This window comes from Macrosteles quadrilineatus, unplaced genomic scaffold (assembly GCF_028750875.1).
Source record: "Macrosteles quadrilineatus isolate MER2022 unplaced genomic scaffold, UCM_ALF_1.0 Scaffold_8__2_contigs__length_117827958, whole genome shotgun sequence".
In the NCBI taxonomy this organism is placed as follows: Eukaryota; Metazoa; Arthropoda; class Insecta; order Hemiptera; family Cicadellidae; genus Macrosteles; species Macrosteles quadrilineatus.
Window position 1 is genome coordinate 62,271,780 of NW_026542601.1, and position 18,511 is coordinate 62,290,290.

General features: G+C 33.4%; 1 protein-coding gene across 1 annotated transcript; it reads left to right on the forward strand.

Annotated features, from left to right (window-relative positions):
- Positions 1 to 1,067: 1,067 nt before the first annotated feature.
- LOC128999237 (uncharacterized) lies at positions 1,068 to 10,162 on the forward strand. The gene is made up of 6 exons (XM_054425636.1): positions 1,068 to 1,118; positions 3,526 to 3,556; positions 5,567 to 5,632; positions 6,499 to 6,543; positions 7,092 to 7,240; positions 9,765 to 10,162. Exons 1-6 carry the CDS (start codon positions 1,092 to 1,094, stop codon positions 10,143 to 10,145), a joined length of 699 nt encoding a protein of 232 aa, XP_054281611.1. The 5' UTR covers positions 1,068 to 1,091; the 3' UTR covers positions 10,146 to 10,162.
- The last annotated feature ends 8,349 nt before the right edge of the window (positions 10,163 to 18,511 follow it).

Sequence of the window (18,511 nt, forward strand, 5' to 3'; positions counted from 1 at the left end):
AAAAATACTGTGCCATAGATCACGCCTGCAATTTGCTCTTCGATGGCCAGACACGACTGTCTTTATCAGAGTGCAAGACGATCCCGAGATCGAATTGAATTGGATCAGTATCGCCGTCTACGTAAAAGTCAAACAACTGCGGTGAAACTCAAAATCAGGATACATTTACAAGCTTTTTGGAGATAAAAATCTGTCATCCAGAGTTTTATGGCACAATGTAACAAGTTTTGGGTTTGGAAAGCAAACTGACACACAACCAGTTAATATTAACGAATTAAATACCTTTATACTTCATATTGTCAAAGTATCAACCAAATATTTTGTTTTAGTGATATTCTGTAATAAAATTCACTCTCATATACAATTATATTCCATATGTAATAGCAGTGGATGACACTTTCCAGAATAGTTAAGATAAATAAAACTAGTTTTACTGATAAAAGCAATAAGTATAATGTGAATCCAAATTAAAATGAGAATGTAAAGCAACATTTTGTAAAGGTCACGCACATATGCTACAGACATCCCTGTACAGAAGAACAGATGACAGACACTGAAGAGAGTTCAGGGCCTTCGAGTAGACCGTTACGAACACTGGGACACCGAAGCAAATATATGACGTCAGTCTATTTTAATGTGAATGCTGTCGAATGTGACGGGCCTATAGGTAGAAACCGGCATTCGCATATGTGCATAACTAGGCCATATAAATGTAAGATTTTGTACTATTGCAGTAATGAACGTGTTAAAATGTCTCAAGCTAAGCCTTCGTACTCTCGAGTATTTTTTTTTTAACCAATAGCCAAAGAAACAAAATATATTGATGAAATAAAAACAAAAAAATTATTGAGTTTAGAAATATCTCAAAGAACTGTTTTTAACTTTCTCCTCCTCCTTATACTCTCTTGTTTGTCAGTTATTATATTACACTCAGTGTAAACGGCATAATGTATGATTTTCAGTTTAAGTTTTTACACGTGTGACCTATATGATACCCTAATGCCTACATCAATCAAGTTATCCGTAAAAACTTTAATTACCTAATTATAAAACAGCTTTAGCTCCAGTTGGTGAATATTCCACTCTGCACCATGCTCTTAGCGAGAGCTATTTTATTGGTAAGTATAAATTATTTTTTTAGAATTCTCGACTTAAATCTAAAATAATTCAGACAAATCATGAAACTAAGAATACAATTATATTTGTTCGAGTTTAAGTAATGATATAAAAACATCACCTAAAAGTCTATTTCATATTTTATCATAGTTATCATAATTCCAAAAGTTTCAAGAGTTTATTTTATTATTATTATTATATATATATTTATTATATAATAATATTTATATAATATATTAATAATTGATATAATATTATATAATTAATATTTATTATTATTATACTTAATTATGAGTATATTTTCAAAACTTACTCTTTTAACGTACCCAGGTTCAGATCATCTTCCATGCAATATTAGGTGAAAGGTACAGTCGTTGGATAGGAGGATAATGGCAAAATCTTGCCTTTACTACCAAGGTTAAAATGGACCTCCAATGACTGTTTAACCTATCACAATTAAATTGTACTATACAAACTTGGAGCAAGTTACTGTTTCTGACCGCACTCGCTCAAATATTTTACGACCGACCCTTGACTAGGTTATTCTGGGACCCTCTGATCCACAACCTTATCAGTTTGTTTCAAAATTACAACACAACAAAACAAAACAGTTTTGCAAGTAATAAATAAAAATCTTTGATTTGACTTTAAATGCTTAGACTTTTAAATTAAAAAACATGTTTAGGTTTTAAATTTATACAGGAAAACAAAATCAAGGGAAGTAAAGAAAACTTATATAAAAACACTCTAGCTTTTATGTTGTAATCTTTTATCTTATCTCACTAATATTATAAATGTGAAAGTTTGTGTGTTTGTTTGTTTGTGTGTTTGAAGTTCAATCACGCATAAACCACTGGACGGATTGGGCTGAAATTTGGCATGATGATAGCTTACATTCCCGATTAACATAGGCATATTCTTATCTCAAAAATCCTTTCAGGCTCCGCCCCAGTGGCTCTGTAATTCCCCATGTTAACCTTATGAGTATTCATATTTAAAGAGAACTAGCTGGCCCGACAGACGTCGTCCTGTCCTATTGTGGTTTTATGTCACATGCTCGTTCATTTTCAAGATGAGCTCGTTCGCATGGCTCAATCACGTCCTGGTTGAAGTTCGTTCGCTACGCTCACTCACCTTTAGGTTGGAGCTCGTTCGCTGCGCTCACTTGCCTTCAGGTTAGCTCGTTCGCTACGCTAACTCGCCTCCAGTGCTGCACCCTGTTCGTAAACCTATTAACTTTTTAATTCTATTGAACATCATAGAATCAAATTGTTTAGTTGCACCAGCTGTTAAGATTCTTTAATTCCATTTAAATATGAGTACGCATAAGGTTAACATGGGAAACTCCAGAGCCACTGGGGCGGAGCCCTATTGACGGATCTGCACCAAACTTCACACAAACCATCCTTGAATAATACTTAATAATGCCTGAAAGTTTCATTACAATCTGTCGAGCGGTTTTGGAGTCCATAAAGGACAAACATACAAATATACAAACATACAAATATACAAATATACAAATATACAAACATACATTGGATTTTATATATATAGATTAAAGAATTTAGTCAGCTGTTTCAACTAAAAAAGTTGATTCTATGATATAGAAAAGCATTAAAAAGTTATAATATTTACTAACAGGGTGCAGCACTATATTTTTTTGCATTTATGAAAACAGCTAATTTGAACTAAGCAGAAACAAAAAAAAACTGTGATTCGCAATGAGAACTGTCAAAGTAGGATTGTTTACAGTTATGTTTATGTTTTACATTTCATAAATAATTTGTGATATTTTGCGAACTTTTGATAATTTATTTTTCTCTATTGTTTAGGTGAAGTGGTAGAACATTATGCTATGGTAGATGTGTAATACTATTGAATACTGTAAATTTAAAAAGGCATATTTTATCAAACTGTGTCCTCCCTTATTGCAAACGCAAAGATTGAGTATAACTGCAATAAGCATTTTATACATTCCAACCCCGTACGAAGGACGGGTACTCTGCTAGGTTTCTTTATAAAATCCTTATTATTAGAAAGAATGTGTATTATTGATCTAACTCATGGGATCTGTATAGATATGTTACCGATCAATACTGTACCAATATCAAGATCATTCGTCTAATTAAATAGCCTAATTATATAACAGCTGCAACTCCAATTAGTGAATATGTCTCTGCTCACCATGTTCCTAGCAATAAAGTAGCCAGAGCTGTTTTATTGTTGCCATGTTGCTATGTACTATAGATTGTTTAGAATTTTCTACTAAAATTGAAGATAAATGAGACAGAGGGGTCTCATTTATGTCAACACAATATTTTCGGGGCAAATATGTATGGTATTGTAAAACATTTTACAATTTAACTACAACCTGTTAAGTGAAATAAAAACAATATTGTTCATCTTTAGGTTTTCATCTACAATGAAGCTGTTCGTCCAGGTAAATAATAACATTTTCTTAGTAGAAGAAATATACTGTAACTATTTTAGAAGTAAGGTAATATATTCAACCCAAAACATCTGCGCTGTAGGATTATGATTTTTGCCTTTTATTAGTTTTACGTGTTTGTGTTTTAATGTCGATAAGGAGTTTGTCTTTAGCGACTGTAATTTTATCCATATTCATCAAATAGTTTTTCAATTTGTTTGTAACTAAATGGCCGTTTCCCGTTATATAAATAAATGGGTTAACTACATGTAATCCTTAATAGAACAGGATGAAAATATAGAGTTATAAACTGATAAACTGCCTTAAAACATCACATTTCACAAAAATGTAAAACTCAAAATCATGTCAGAAAACAACAAGCACCAAAGCAACAATACAAATCAATACCCCAGCTGCATCAAACCTGTATACTAAGCGAATATCTATTTGCCTCGTTGAATTTTCACAAACAAACATTTCCTAAAACATGTCAGATATTGTGTTCGACGTCTGCAAAAATAAAAACTAAATAGTAAATTGGTCCCAGACATATAGTTGTACTAGCTTGATTACCTGTAATAAAAAACGTAACAACCTTAATATCTAAAAATTGTACAATATTTAAATTAAGACTTGTAGTTTAGAAAAATTAAAAATAGCAAATCATCTAAGTCACATGAACATTCCAAAGACCCGATCCTTTCTGATACTGTATATTTTAATCTGTGTTTAACACAATTGTATTCTATAAGTCTATAATATTTCATTATTTATCAACATACAGTATTCATTTTATTTTTATAATTGTTATATTTTGTTATTTGATTATTGGAAATTTAGAAGACCATGAGACAGTAGCGCGAACTATTTGAAGACCAGGAATAAGACAGAAACCTTCCTATATATACAAAGAACTATTTCTCAAAGTTTAAAGCAGAAGGATAAAAATGATCTATACTATAAAGGACAAACATGCATGGGCTATATATAATTTTATATAAACTGATGTGCTGTATTAATGTAAAATGGATTTCGGCCATGGCTATTTTGAAAAGAAATAATTTCCTGGTTAACATTTTTACATTTTGGCACTATTATATACCTTTGACTTTGAAAATAATCGTCAACTAAGAAGCGCCCATAGAGTCAACTCGTGTCAATAAAACAAAGACATTTTAAAAGTAAGCCTAGTTATTGTTTTTTAAACAATGTTCTGTAACGTAGTAGTAAAAAATCTTAAGTAAAATATTTTTCCTACAGTCATCCGATAAAGCTGGCTTCCCTGTACTGTTTATAGTACAGAAAGCTGCTAATTGCTGCATATTTATACTTTGCCGTACGGTTTATACTTTGCCGTACGGTTTATACTTTGCCGCACATCAGGATTCCAACGAAACAACATAAAACAGCGTGGTTCTATTATGCACGTAATCCGTGTACGCTTGGAAATAGGTTGGCAACACTTAAAGATAATAATACTATGAGCAGCTGATTGACTATTATAACTACGATTTAACCTGTCATTTCGTGTTTATAGTTTCGGTACTTCTGAACTTTCTGGACTTTTATTTTAAACGTTTTTAAAACATTCCTACGATCTTAATAAACAAGAAAATACCTTTAAAGCATTTTTTTAGGCACGGAAACCACTTCAAATTACAAAAACATACGGAACTATATTCTCAAAACGCGGAGCACATTTATTGTCGAGAAATAATAGCGGAGTGATACGGACCGCTGGTACTACTTTCTCTAGGGCACCATTAGTGTTGCCAGCTGAACCTAAAAACGTGTTGTATAGTGTTTGAAAGACTAATTATTTATATGCTTTATAGTGACTGTAGGAAAAATATAATGTGTAACACGAGTGAAAAAGGCCTTTGCTGCACTCGAGATGATTCCGCACTCGCCTGCGGCTCGTGCGTTAACATTGCTCTCGTGTGCAGCAAAGTGCCACTTTCACCACTAGTTACACAAATAACTATATGTTGAAATGTATGTTAATCTATTCCCCCAATGTAGTTGCATGTCGAACTACTGGTCAAGTAACCAGTGATAGCGACTCGTACGTTCCATCAGGATCAGACTGTAAGTATTCAATTGTATTAGTACCTTTAAAGCAAAAATAGCAGAGCTGATGCTACGTTACTAAATTTAGCATTTAAGTACATTGGTCGCACTGAATTTGTGACTCACAATCTATTACGTTATGTATTATTATGTAACATAATAATACGTTATTACTGTATGTCTAAACTCCCCCACGAGTAGAAATCCCACTCCACCAGCATACCTAAATTGCCCTGTGATTCTTCCTAGCATTCTCGAATGGATTTAAGCTATGACAACCTTGAAACACTAAACCGAGTCTGGTCAATATATTTCTGAAAAATATTTTTCGGAGCAGGGCCACGTGGACTAATATTACTGTATCGCTATTTTACTGTATACTATATGCTTTATTCATATAGTTTAGTCTGCTGAAACCAAGTGTTTAAGCACTTCTTTAAATAGTGGAGAATAAGATATTGCTTGGCGCTTAACTTTAGAAAGCGTTTAATCCTTTTTTTGTAAAAAAAAAAACACAAAAACATGTTTCTGGGATCCGGTCGCGGACTGTACTAATGTCCAAAATTCTAAATTATGCCTTATTTCGTTGTTACTGAGATCGTTGATGCGACATAAAAGATGCCACAGCTTAAGTCTTATAATTTTTAATTGGTAAAAATATCCAAATACTTTTTCAGAAATGACTAATTGCATAAGCATACTCTGTTGGTGGCTCAACTCTATTACGTTTATTTTCACTTAAAAACTGGTGACAGCTTTAGCATGGAAATGGAATATCTAGTACTATCAATAGTCAAAGGTCTATATAAAACAAGTAAAAACAGGATAGTTGTGATTCTACCTGTTCAATGATTTATGTAATATTCGTTGTTGCTCTATTGCAGTGAACAGTGCCTTATGTCTGCATTGGATTTCTGAAGAGGCTGCGCGTGAGTGATTAATCTAATTTTATAGTTTTTTAATAAACCTTTTGATGCATTTTTGGAGTATACGTCTACAGAAGTATATATTTGTAATTTTGACGCTCAAACCACTTAAATGAAGCCTTAATATTATTTATGTCAATGGTTTATAAAAATAGTATCCCTTTTAAAATTTTAACAAGAAACTTATAAGGCAATATAATTTTCCTTCAATTCAATTGGCCAGCGCGTCACTTAAAACAAATAGTTTGTTTTGAGGCTGAGAATTTCAGTCTGTTCATGAAATGTTCATGTGAATCTGTTCTGTTCATATGAATCTGTAACAGAGAATTCCAAAAGAGCTATTAAGTCGTTCAACAAAGAAATATTAATCTAAACGTCAGGCGATAAATTAATACCTGAATGATTGGAAAATATTTTATAAACTTTAAGCACTGAAAGTGACTTCTATATAGTTAAAATAATCAACAATCAATCCACAATTTTGCACTAAAGAGCGAAACATATTTCATAAATTTTAACTGCAATAATAAACTGGTATGCTTATTTTCTAGTCTTAATGGGGTATGAACCACTGGAGGGGGTCCCAAATAGAGAAACTTACAAATGTAAAATGGAAAAATTTAGCCCAGCAGCTGAACTCCAAATGGTGAAAATAAAGAAAGAAGATAAACACTTTGTTCACCTGCAAATAAAAGTTCAGGTGAGTTTGTTAGAGAAATTATTTGTTTAGGAATCGATAATTATAAATCTGATCTTGCTTGTTGCAATCTTTTCCATCTTAGTATATTATTTGATTGTCAACAATAAAATTCTTTATTGTCACGAGTGGCATAATGAACGTGCTATGTGGCCTTCCCTGTCACAATCAAAGGATTTTTTAGGCAACTGTTTACCAACTTTGAAAACTATGGCATAAGCGTGTGCAACCACCCCAAAGTTTGACTCACTGCCCAATAGATTCCTAGCTCTTGCCATTACATCCGACAATTTCATGCTTTGAAGAGAACACGCATCTTTCAACTGGGTTTAAGTATATTCTGGCAAGCCATAATATACCATAATATATGTATATATAATATATGTCATAATATATGTATTGTATATTCTGGACTGCGCTCTTAATCCATTCATCAGATACAAAAGGATCCACCAATTTGGCCAGTCTCTTCAAATTAGAAGTATATAAATCTAGTGACTCCCTGGGGATTAGACGCCTAGCTGTAAATTCTGCATAAGCATGAAAACAGTTCGCAGAAAAGGCCTGCAGCAATGTACTGGTGAGAGCTTCTTGACAGGTTCTGTAAGCCCGTCATAAACAGAAAATGCTCCTCCAGACAAAAACAGGGGAAGAACTGTCTGCAAGTCTTTCACCTTTTGGAGCTTAAATACCAATTCTAGTAGTAAGACATTTGAATAAAACTCCATATTTATTCTCGTGTCTTATACCAACAGTGACTGTTATTGGACTAAAATAATTTTCCATGTTAAAGAAGGGAGTTACATGTGCTGTGAGTTTTGCTCCTAGTAAATCTCCCATTCTGGGTTGTAAGGGGTTAGCTCTTCGTAAGGCACAGAGCCTACACCAATTCCAGCTACTCCTAATTGCTTTTCTTGGACGAAAAATCCAGTAACGTTGTCGAACTTAATTAACAACAGTCTCTTGACCTTGGTGAAAATTCATCTTATGGTATCTGTCAATCAACTGTTTTGTAAAATGGAATTCTGGGTCCAATATGATTGGATGTTTTATCTCAAATGTTAGACATCCTGCACTTTCCAATGGTCCTCGAATTCAAAGAACTCCATTTTCATCCAGGAAGGGAGTTACTTTGTCAAATATTGATGATCCCTCTATTTGAAAGCGTGCATGGAGTGTTGATATTTCCTTTTCAAAGCTTTCCATTTGACTTTTCGTAATCCAAAGAGCTTTGTGCATCTGTTTACTCAGAGGGTGTTACTATTGAACCCTTAGGTATAAGTTTCTTTCAAAATTTTGCAAATCTAAATACAGTAACACTAGTATCATATCAATTAGCCAAACTTAGCTCAGTTTGAAACGTATAACCTATCTGTATCATAACAATTTTACATAGCTAAAACATAGGCGTAGAGCCTGAGCTTTGCCTCTTCTTAGAGAAGAAAGCCATGACATAGGCTTGGAATAGTTAGGTAGCTCAGCCACATAGGCTAGGTCTAGCTCAACTAAGGGGTAAACGTTTGCCGGGTTGATCCTTAACTTAAAATTAAAGCTTTGACATTTGTCGTTTTATGGAATTTGACAACTGGCGACACGCTGCAACGCATGTATGCCAACATTTTAAGACTTTTTGCTTCAACATATATTTGATCAAATTGCCAAACTTAACTCATAAACATGTTATCACATTTTATAACAACATTATTTGGTAGGTACCAGTAACGAAACCTAGATAACTTATTTCAAACTTTTTAAAACTAGGTTTGGCTGCCATTGATCAAATCGCACTATTTTATTGACCCTGATAATATATGATAGACTAGGCTATAAGTTAGTTGCGAGTTAGGGTATCTATATCCTATATCTATATCTATATCCTACTTTAATATCTAGCCTAGTCCTAAGCTTATAACCATCTTAAGAGATACATAACTTACACTCATCCTCTCGAAGGCCTAAAGCTACCTATATTTGGGTTAAGTTAAGTAATACTTTGAGAGTGTTTAACATTGTGTACTGAACACATATACTTACTTAGGTATTAGTGATTCATGAAAATCATCCGGTTATAAGTAAACCAACATAACCTAGTTACCTAATGGTGTTTAACCTAGTACTTAATAAAAAAATAAGGCCTAGGCCCTTGGATATAGTTTTTAAACGCAACAAAACTAACAACTTATAATCTAGATTAGGCATTGATTATTGTTAATTAAACTTAATATGGATCAACATCCAGGTCAAGGCTAGGCTAACCTGAAAGTGCATACATCTCAAAACGGCCAAAACTTTGGATGGTGTTTTTGTCCTCTGGGGACCTCAAAACGAAAAAGGAAATCGGTCCCGGGTCTAGGTCTTACCACGAGACCTACGGTAATAGCTCATTTCCTATATGGAGGAAATTCGCTAAATAGACAAGAAGGAAATTAATTGAATTAATTGTACACAACAAACGGTAAATATAATGAGTGGTGACAAAAAATTATATGTAGTTTATGTCAATGTTCTAATTTATTTCATATTTTAGAAATGGACCAGAGCCATCCCGGTGGCTACATACTGCACGTTCCAGGGATACCAGGACAGTCTCGATCACGGTAAATACGCCACTGATACAGAGCTCTCCATCAGGAAAGATAGCTATGAAGGGAATATCTTTGTGATGCTCATGACGTATACCAAGCAAATAAAGAGACACGATGGAATATTACTGAAAGACTTTGTTGACCGGATAGTGATGCAAGAAGATACACGTGGCTTTCCTAAGGTCAGAAGAAATCAAGAAGGTACAAGATCTTATTCAGAACGGGACTATGTGTCAGTTGATGAAATTTGTACAGTAAAGACAACAAGCGAACCTATAAAAAAAAATTTTATCCCATCAAAAAAATTTTGGATTTGGGGATAGTAAGGGAATGTGAGGATACACGATATCAACTGTAATTTTTAATCGGATCATAATATATTCTTCTGATTTTCTTGTTTGATACTTACTAATGAACATGCAGAATGTAAGTTTTGACTAAATGGTTAGTAAATAATAACGAAATTTAAGATTAGTTCATCAACCGAACCTTCTGAACGTTTATGATTAATAATAAATCAAACATTCGAATTCGATGAAAACGCTAAATTCAAACACGGCAATTGGACTTTAATTTTTATTGTATGTGCTTCATATCCAGTTACCCTTTGTTTGTGCCTAATGTCGACTAAATGTTTCATACCAGCGACCACAAAATTAATTTTAATTCTGTAGTCGCTGTTTCATACTTTTTTTTATATAGCACAAGATTTTTAGTTTCTCTTAATTCAGTAAGTAAATAAAAGAAACGTCTTATAACACTTAAAACATATATTTACGCTTACACTGTTACTCACATGATGATAAATATACAAAAAAATATATAAGTGGTGATCGATTTCGATTGGACACTCTAATCATTATCAGAGCCAATAGGCGAATGATAAGAATCTTGAATTGAGTTCCTACTTTATACGCTGTTGGTGAGTTGCGGCCCAAATCTCATTTTGCGTATGAGTGGCGGCCCAGACTCAAAAAAGTTGTGTACGAGTTGCGGCTCGAGTATTAACAGGTTGATTGCGGCCAAGGATATGGTTGGTTTAATGGTACATAAAATAATCGTACATGATTTAAGAAATCTGTTTATCGTGTTAGTTCGGTTTGCACTCCACGTTGTTATAGGTTTGTCATTGTCCATAAGTGTATTGTGCTGGCAAAAATTTAAAACTAACTGTTTTCAGAAAATAAGGTGAAGCACATTCACTAGCTAAACATTTCAGTGCCAAAGAGTATGTTTTCTACGTTTTGTCAGGCAGCAAGAAAAATGTCAATGGTACAAACGCTTTATATACCTTGGAACTTAAATCCCTCATAAACAGCGAACGGTTTTGACTACTCACTAATAATAAACTCCATAAGAATAGATTTAGAACATTGGCCAAGCACATCAGTGGAGGAACTGATAGACATATTATACGTTCCTGTATTTGTTATACCTGTTTATACTTGGGCCGCAACTCACCTGTCTCTCTTTGATAGATTAGTGTCCCGTCCGCAACTCACCTTTAGCCACTGTATATGCTATTGGCTACTGGAAGCACCGGCTAATACATTTTTATAAGTACAACTGGAGTCGGAATTTACTTGTTCATTAATCAGCTTATTTCCATTTTTAATGTTTTCCTTTTAAATATACAATTCTTCCCAAGCATTCATTATGAATCCTTTATTAAAATTCTTTAAAATACATAGACTATCCTCCATTTTTCATATTGAGTTGCCATTTTGTATCAGGTGTTGTGCGACATTTGATCTTTCCGGTTTGTTGTTCTTCTAAGCAGATTTGTGGATTATGAAGCGGTTAACGAAGTTCACAGTCTGTCAAATGTTAAAGCTATCACAATCGTTACAATCGATTTTATAGATGCCCGAAGCGTCGAATTTGTTACAATAATCTTCTATTTTAGGGTGCAGTATTTTACTCATGGTGCTCTGAGTCCTGTAGGCTAACGAATACAACTAAACAGCAGAACAATATTAGAAGAGATGAAAAAGGAAACACCAGATATGTCACATTCAGCTACACGGGGACTACAACACAAATAACTGCTAACTGATTCAAGAAATACCTGAGTTTCAATAGCCTACATGACTCAGAACACCTGTAAAGAAGTATGTGTTATCTATGGCCTCCATTTTTGAGTCGCTATACTCAGTAGGTGAGATGGTTGGGTTAGGAGTTGAATTTCGTTGCTAGAACTAGGTAATTAACTAGGCATGTACCTAAAGGTGAGTGAGCGTAGCGAACAAACTTCAACCAGGACGTGATTGAGCCATGCGAACGAGATAATCTTGAAAATTAAGAAGTTAAACGGGGCAAAGCCCGCGGGTTACAGCTAGTAATCCTATATGTTAATAGACAAGCGTGTTTATTGAAAACCTTTTTTCTCAGCTCGTGTGTATCGCAGGGAAAATATACTGGTACGCATGCTGTTAGAATAGTACATTTTGTAACTAGGGCCAAAATTTAGGTTTTGCCAGCTTGAGATAGTTTTTAAAACGGTCAAAGGCTGCAAAACCATTTCGGTCCGTGGTACGAACTCTATTTTTCACCACACTTACCCTATTACCACTATTCACCACAATAATAATCCACACTGATAGTCAACACAACTACAACTTTAAGAAATGTTTGTGAGGGGAATGCTTTCCTTAAATAGTTGCATTGTGAGCAACTGGAGGCAAGATATCCTTCCTACAGCTCATTTAAACTAGGTGTTCATAGTGAGTATTGTGACAAGGTAATGGACTGTAATTTATGGCCTGAAGGTATCCTGTTGAGCATATATCAACCACCTGTTAAAAATAGGCTTCGTAGAGACCAAATGAGAAACAGTCTTAACCATTCTCAGAATCATTTTTTATCCAAAAGAACCTCAAGGAGACCAATACGAACTTAGTGTGTGTAAATGGGCCACATATACTCAAGTCTGATAAAGGTAAATGTAGGTCTATTAGGTTGTCATCTGAGTCTAACATTTCAATAAAAATGGGGTGAATACGAACAGCAGGATGAATAGGAACGAAACTTCAAGAAATTATAAATATTTTTTCTTATAACATGCAGGTTGTCAAGATCCTTGGCAGCCCAACCCGTTCCAGCCATGCGATTCTACAACATGTTACCGCCTCGGGCCCACACTGAAGACATGCAAACTTTCTCCATGCAGCTTTTTAACAAGCTCACAAATGAGCTTTTGAGGAAGTGTCTGGCGAGTACTTCTCGAACATATAATATGCACCGCCATCACTAGTTTTTCTATTTGTAAATATTGGTTGAACAAGAATATCATTTTTTTATTAGTTTGATTTCTTTAAAATTTTATTTGACGCAATCTATCCAACAAGTGTTGGGCAACGACATAGGAGTTGGTAATGGTAACGGTATATTGAGGAATCGGAAAAAGTAATATAAATAGTTGCTAGGCAGCGGTGACAATAAAACAATTATCATATTGCAATGCTATGGATACTGATTGTGTATTTAATATGCATGAATGTTTTAGTAATCTAACAGCTGATTTTTGGCCATATGGATGTAAAAACTTCCTCGGTCCCTAAGTGACGATGAAAGCTGGCATATACAGCAATACATAGCTTTCGGCCACTAATAAACTTTTGTAAAACGTCTAAAACATCGTTCTGTGGTAAAAAGATATTTTCCTGTAGATGTGCAGAACCCCTTTTTAAATCCACAGCAGTAACAAATGTTATCGATGACAAAGTTTTAGAATATGAAATGAATGAAATGAAATGAAATGAAATTAAATTAAATGAAATGATTTATTGTCGTTAAAACTATGTACAAAGTTCATGACAATCGTCAAAATAAAAACAAAACAATCAAGATGGCTCTGGCAACTAAAATATCTAAAACTCTAAACCAAAGTACTCTTCATGTTTATACAGGCAAGCCTGGGTTAGAGTAGTTTTTAAAACATGTTTGAATAAACAAACCTACGACATGATTAAGTAAAATATTATATTTAATTTGTTTAGATCATAAAATTGTGAAATAAACATTTTCATTTATGTTTGTTTACATTGAAATGTCAATGCATAGGTAAACATTGTGAGTTTTATCATGCTTCCATGGAGACCAATCAATATTTACTTTTTAAAACCTCACCTCAAAACTTTAAATGCCCAAAGGGTAAACCCAGAGAGAAACTCAGGGAGGTGAATAGGCCTAAAACATTTCTAGGTATGTGTACCATCTTACGCTAAATTTAGTTTCTATCGGTTTAGTATTTTAGTCTTGACAGACGCACATTCATACACCCCTTAATTTTATAATAGTATAGATTAAATACCATTATTTTTAATGAGTACTTAGGTTTGCTGCTACAGAGAACGTATTGAGTTCATAAGTCATAAGTAGTTTGTTTAGCAAAATTAACAAAAAATGCATTAGCTACCTCAAAAACATAAATATTTACATAAACTAAAAAACAATCTCTTATCTAAATTATAACTTTCAACTATGCTTCAGTTTTTACACTACCAGTTCTAGGAAGAAAAAAAAACTCACAAACGCTGCAAAAGACATTAGCCTATCCAGCAAAATATTCTTTAGCCTTTTCTGATATTTATTTAAACGCTGTTCGGTCTTAAGGGAAGGAGGAAGGTTATTAATAAGCTTGACGGTATTGTATTGAAAATTCTTTTTGGAAGAATGCCGTTGAGCGATTAGGAATTGCAAGTTTGGAAGAATTACGAAATGGATATCTGTTGTTGGGCTGTGAACAAAAAGAAAATATTTTATTTTTTTCTAGTGAAGTATAATGTTTCAAAATGTATATGGATGGACATTTTAGAATTCTGATTTTTTTAAATTTCTTTGTAGGACTGACGTTTGGGTAGGGAAAATACGATGCGTAAATAATTTACGATGGTTTTGGCTCCTATGGACATCAAAATTAAAAAGTATATCGGTACTGGTTCCAGGTCTTCCCGTGCCACCTGCGGTAATTGCTACGTTACTATAGGGAAATTCGCTAAAGATAAGTTATGCTTATAAAGGAGATTTTATTTTATTATATATATATGTATCAAAAACAAATACACGGCTAGGTCTGGTTGTATAGTGAATGAGTAAAAGAAGAAGAGTGTGTGTGTGTGAGTGTGATGGTTATTTTCGTTGCATGATGATTAACCTTAACACATCGAGCACATCCTTAACATCGTGGGGTATTGGAGACGGCATATTATTGCTAACCTTGAGTAGTAAAAACTCGAGAGGCTCCATTGTAAAAATAACTGAGCCTTCTCATAGTCAATTAAATATAATACTCTATCATATTATCAGTAAAAATGCTAATGTGGTTATTGAGGTTGTACAATAGTTAAACTTTAATTTGCCATGAGTATGAATTGGCAATAAGTAAAAATAGAGAATTTGTTTGTTAATAATGGATTACCTGTACGAACTAATATTCGTAACTAAGTTTTAGCAAATTTAGTCCTTAATTGCAGTTCATTCTTTTTTCTCTGTGAACGACTGTCTATTTTTTTATGTGTTACTGTTGGAAATTATAAATTATTATATTTTCTACTATTTTTCAGCTACGTTGTTTTATTTCTATTCTAGTTTTTTTCTATTCCTTCTGATTTGGGAAGGATCGAAAGTGCTACACTGTAAACACGCCAAACACGTGCATATGGTTAACTTTAAATATTTAAACATGACCGCTTTCAAACAAAGAGCTCACCATATGTATAGGATATATATAAATATATATACAAAATCATATATATATGAATTTGAACGGATGGTATAGATGAGTTATCCCTTCATTGGAGAGGAATAAGAAGATAGTAGAAGACGATTTATATTGTAAAATAAGATTAACCAAATTATGTCAACAGCTTAGTTTAAACCCAGCTAATAAATATTTTAAAGTGACTAACGTAGGTAAAATTAAATTGAAGTAAAAACAAAAACATTGAAATTTTATGAAACATATTTTGTGCTAACTTAAAAATATTTACAAAGATTAAATAAGAATCAATTTTGAAGTAATTGATCACCTTTATTGATCGGACCAGTGTTCGTACCTAAGTTTCAGTGAATTCGACCTTAATTGCAGTTTACGCTTTCTTCCTTCTCTATAAACGAGTTTCCTATGAGATAGAGTTAGTACGATAATGCTACTAGCTTTAGTAATAGGTGTAATGTAGTGTGTTTATTGCTTTATGTTCCACCAATATACTGTGGGTCTTACATGTTATGGCATATAACGTACAGACTATTTACTGGCGAATTGTTATTGTATTATGGTGGTTGACTTTTATTACCCAGCGAATTGGAAATGAATAAAAACGAACCTTAAAATTGTACGGAAAACATTAATATAAACACAATTAAAATTTAATTAATCACAGGTATTAAAATAGTTTAGATAGTGTGTACAGTAAGATTTATATACACGCTTTTCTCATAAATAAAAAAACCCTGTGCTTATTGCAATTTGTTCAAACCGTTTGATTGAAGGACTGTTCATTAAAAGAAATAGGAAATCCTTAAGGTAAATAGATGTATCAGTAAAATTGTATATTGTTGTTTGTCACTAAACCATAGACACTACTTAGCTAACAATCTCAAATAGAAAACTCGTCACCTTAAATCCTCATAAGCCGTCATCATTTCGACATACATGGCATCGTTTTGGTAATCTTTTAATTTATAATCGATTAGTTTTCTTTAAAACACGCGTTCAAGTAAGGTTTGCACTAAAAATCTGTAATGAGTGCTGGATTGTCTAAAACGTAAACACTTTATCCCTTCAAAGAAAATTCGAACGGATTTTTTGTATAGGAAGGGATAATCCATATCAAAGTGTAATTATATTCCTTCTTGCGTTCAATAAGTTGTCCAATGATTAGAGCCTGTATTTTTCATCAAGAATACGCACATTCTTCCTTTTCGCCGTCGCTAAACTTAGAAAGATTTTTAACTTATCTATTAAACTTTTCACCTATTTATCTAGTCAACTTAACGAAACGACATTACTTTATAAATCATAAGTCTAAAACACATAACGTATACAAAAGTTTAACCTCTCTTTCTTTCTATATAAGTAGGATGAAATCACAGTATCTACATCTAGGCAAAGGGTTGTTAAAAACATAATTTTTATATTGATGGATTACACAAAATGCAAACTGTTTATGTTTTCTTATTGCAGAAACTATGGAGAATATTAGCGTCTTATTCCACGCTGAGTAAATTATTTAAATTTGCAGCTAAAGCATTTACTAATTGAATCAATATTAGTTGCATAAGATGATTCAAGATATTTTTCCATGCTTATAACAATGGCATACTGCATGGCAATGATCAACAGCTCAAAGTCCTTAGTATACATTTTAATATTATTTTGTTACACAATCCACATCAAACAAATTACAATAATAAAAAATAAAACCAGTTTAATAAGGCCCCGTAATAACATTTGGAGGACTTTTTGCACTAGAAGGAGTTCAACAGCGGAAACGTTGTATGAGTTATCCCAGAAAACGTTTGAAGGTTCAAGTTGACTAAGAAACACCTACACACGAGTATTAACTCTTATTAGCAAGTGTTAGGTGTCAGTGAGTATAAAGCAACACGGCTCTAAATATGCTTGAAGCTTATTTACAAGTTAAGCTTGTTACAAACTGCTTTCAACGTCACTTGGAATCCTAAAATTTAACTGGACTTGATGTTTTGGTCTAAACTCCTTTTATAAATCCTGCTTTGTTACTTATACATTACCTTCATATCACTTATATGTACTTTAAAAACTTACACTCTACTGGTTCAATGTCGTGTCACTAAAGTAAATTTTATATTGATACGTAGGCCTATTGGTTTTGTAGTAATGAACTTGGTTTTTTTTATTTTGCAATTTTAAAGCCACCTAAAGATATAATATAGATATAACCTAAAGATATAGATATAATGCAAATCTTTTTTTTTTAATTACGTGAGTGATAGATTAAAAAAAAAACTTAATAGATTCTTCGAATAGGACTAAAAACATTGTTTTATGGTAAGAATCACAACAATGTAAGATGGCACATTATGATAAGAAACACTACGAAATTGAATCAGAAACAATACACTGATAAAATCACTGATTAGAGTTTCAGGTAAGATGTATCTTAATTATGTACCAATATGATTGTGGTTATCTACAAAGAAATAGGGTGCCCACAAAACTTGGCCTAATAAGAAAACCACATAGAATGAAAACGAGTGATCAGATTTAACAGTTGCCTCAAAAAATGTATATCTATAACTATGTACAAACGTATTACAACTCCACGTGTGCGCCTCCAGTGGCCTGCAGATTTTCTATACGTTTTTTTCAGTTTGTCCCAGGTTTTAGTCAGCATATTCTGGGTTACAGACGCCACAGCGTTTCTGATTCTCTCCCGCAATGTGTGTAAATTAGGATCTGGGGAAGAATGTACAATGTTATTGACCCAACAAAATGAAATCCACGGGGGTTACATTGGGGGAGCTAAGTGGCCATTTTTTCTAGCCATCACGCCTGATTAAGAATCCGGGGAAGTGGAGATTTACAAAATCCCTCACACATTTAGCCCAATAAGGTGGAGCGCCGTCTTGCTGTAAAATTATCATAGGTTGCAGTTATTCTAATTGAGGGACTACATACAACTCCAACGTATCCGAATAAACAAGA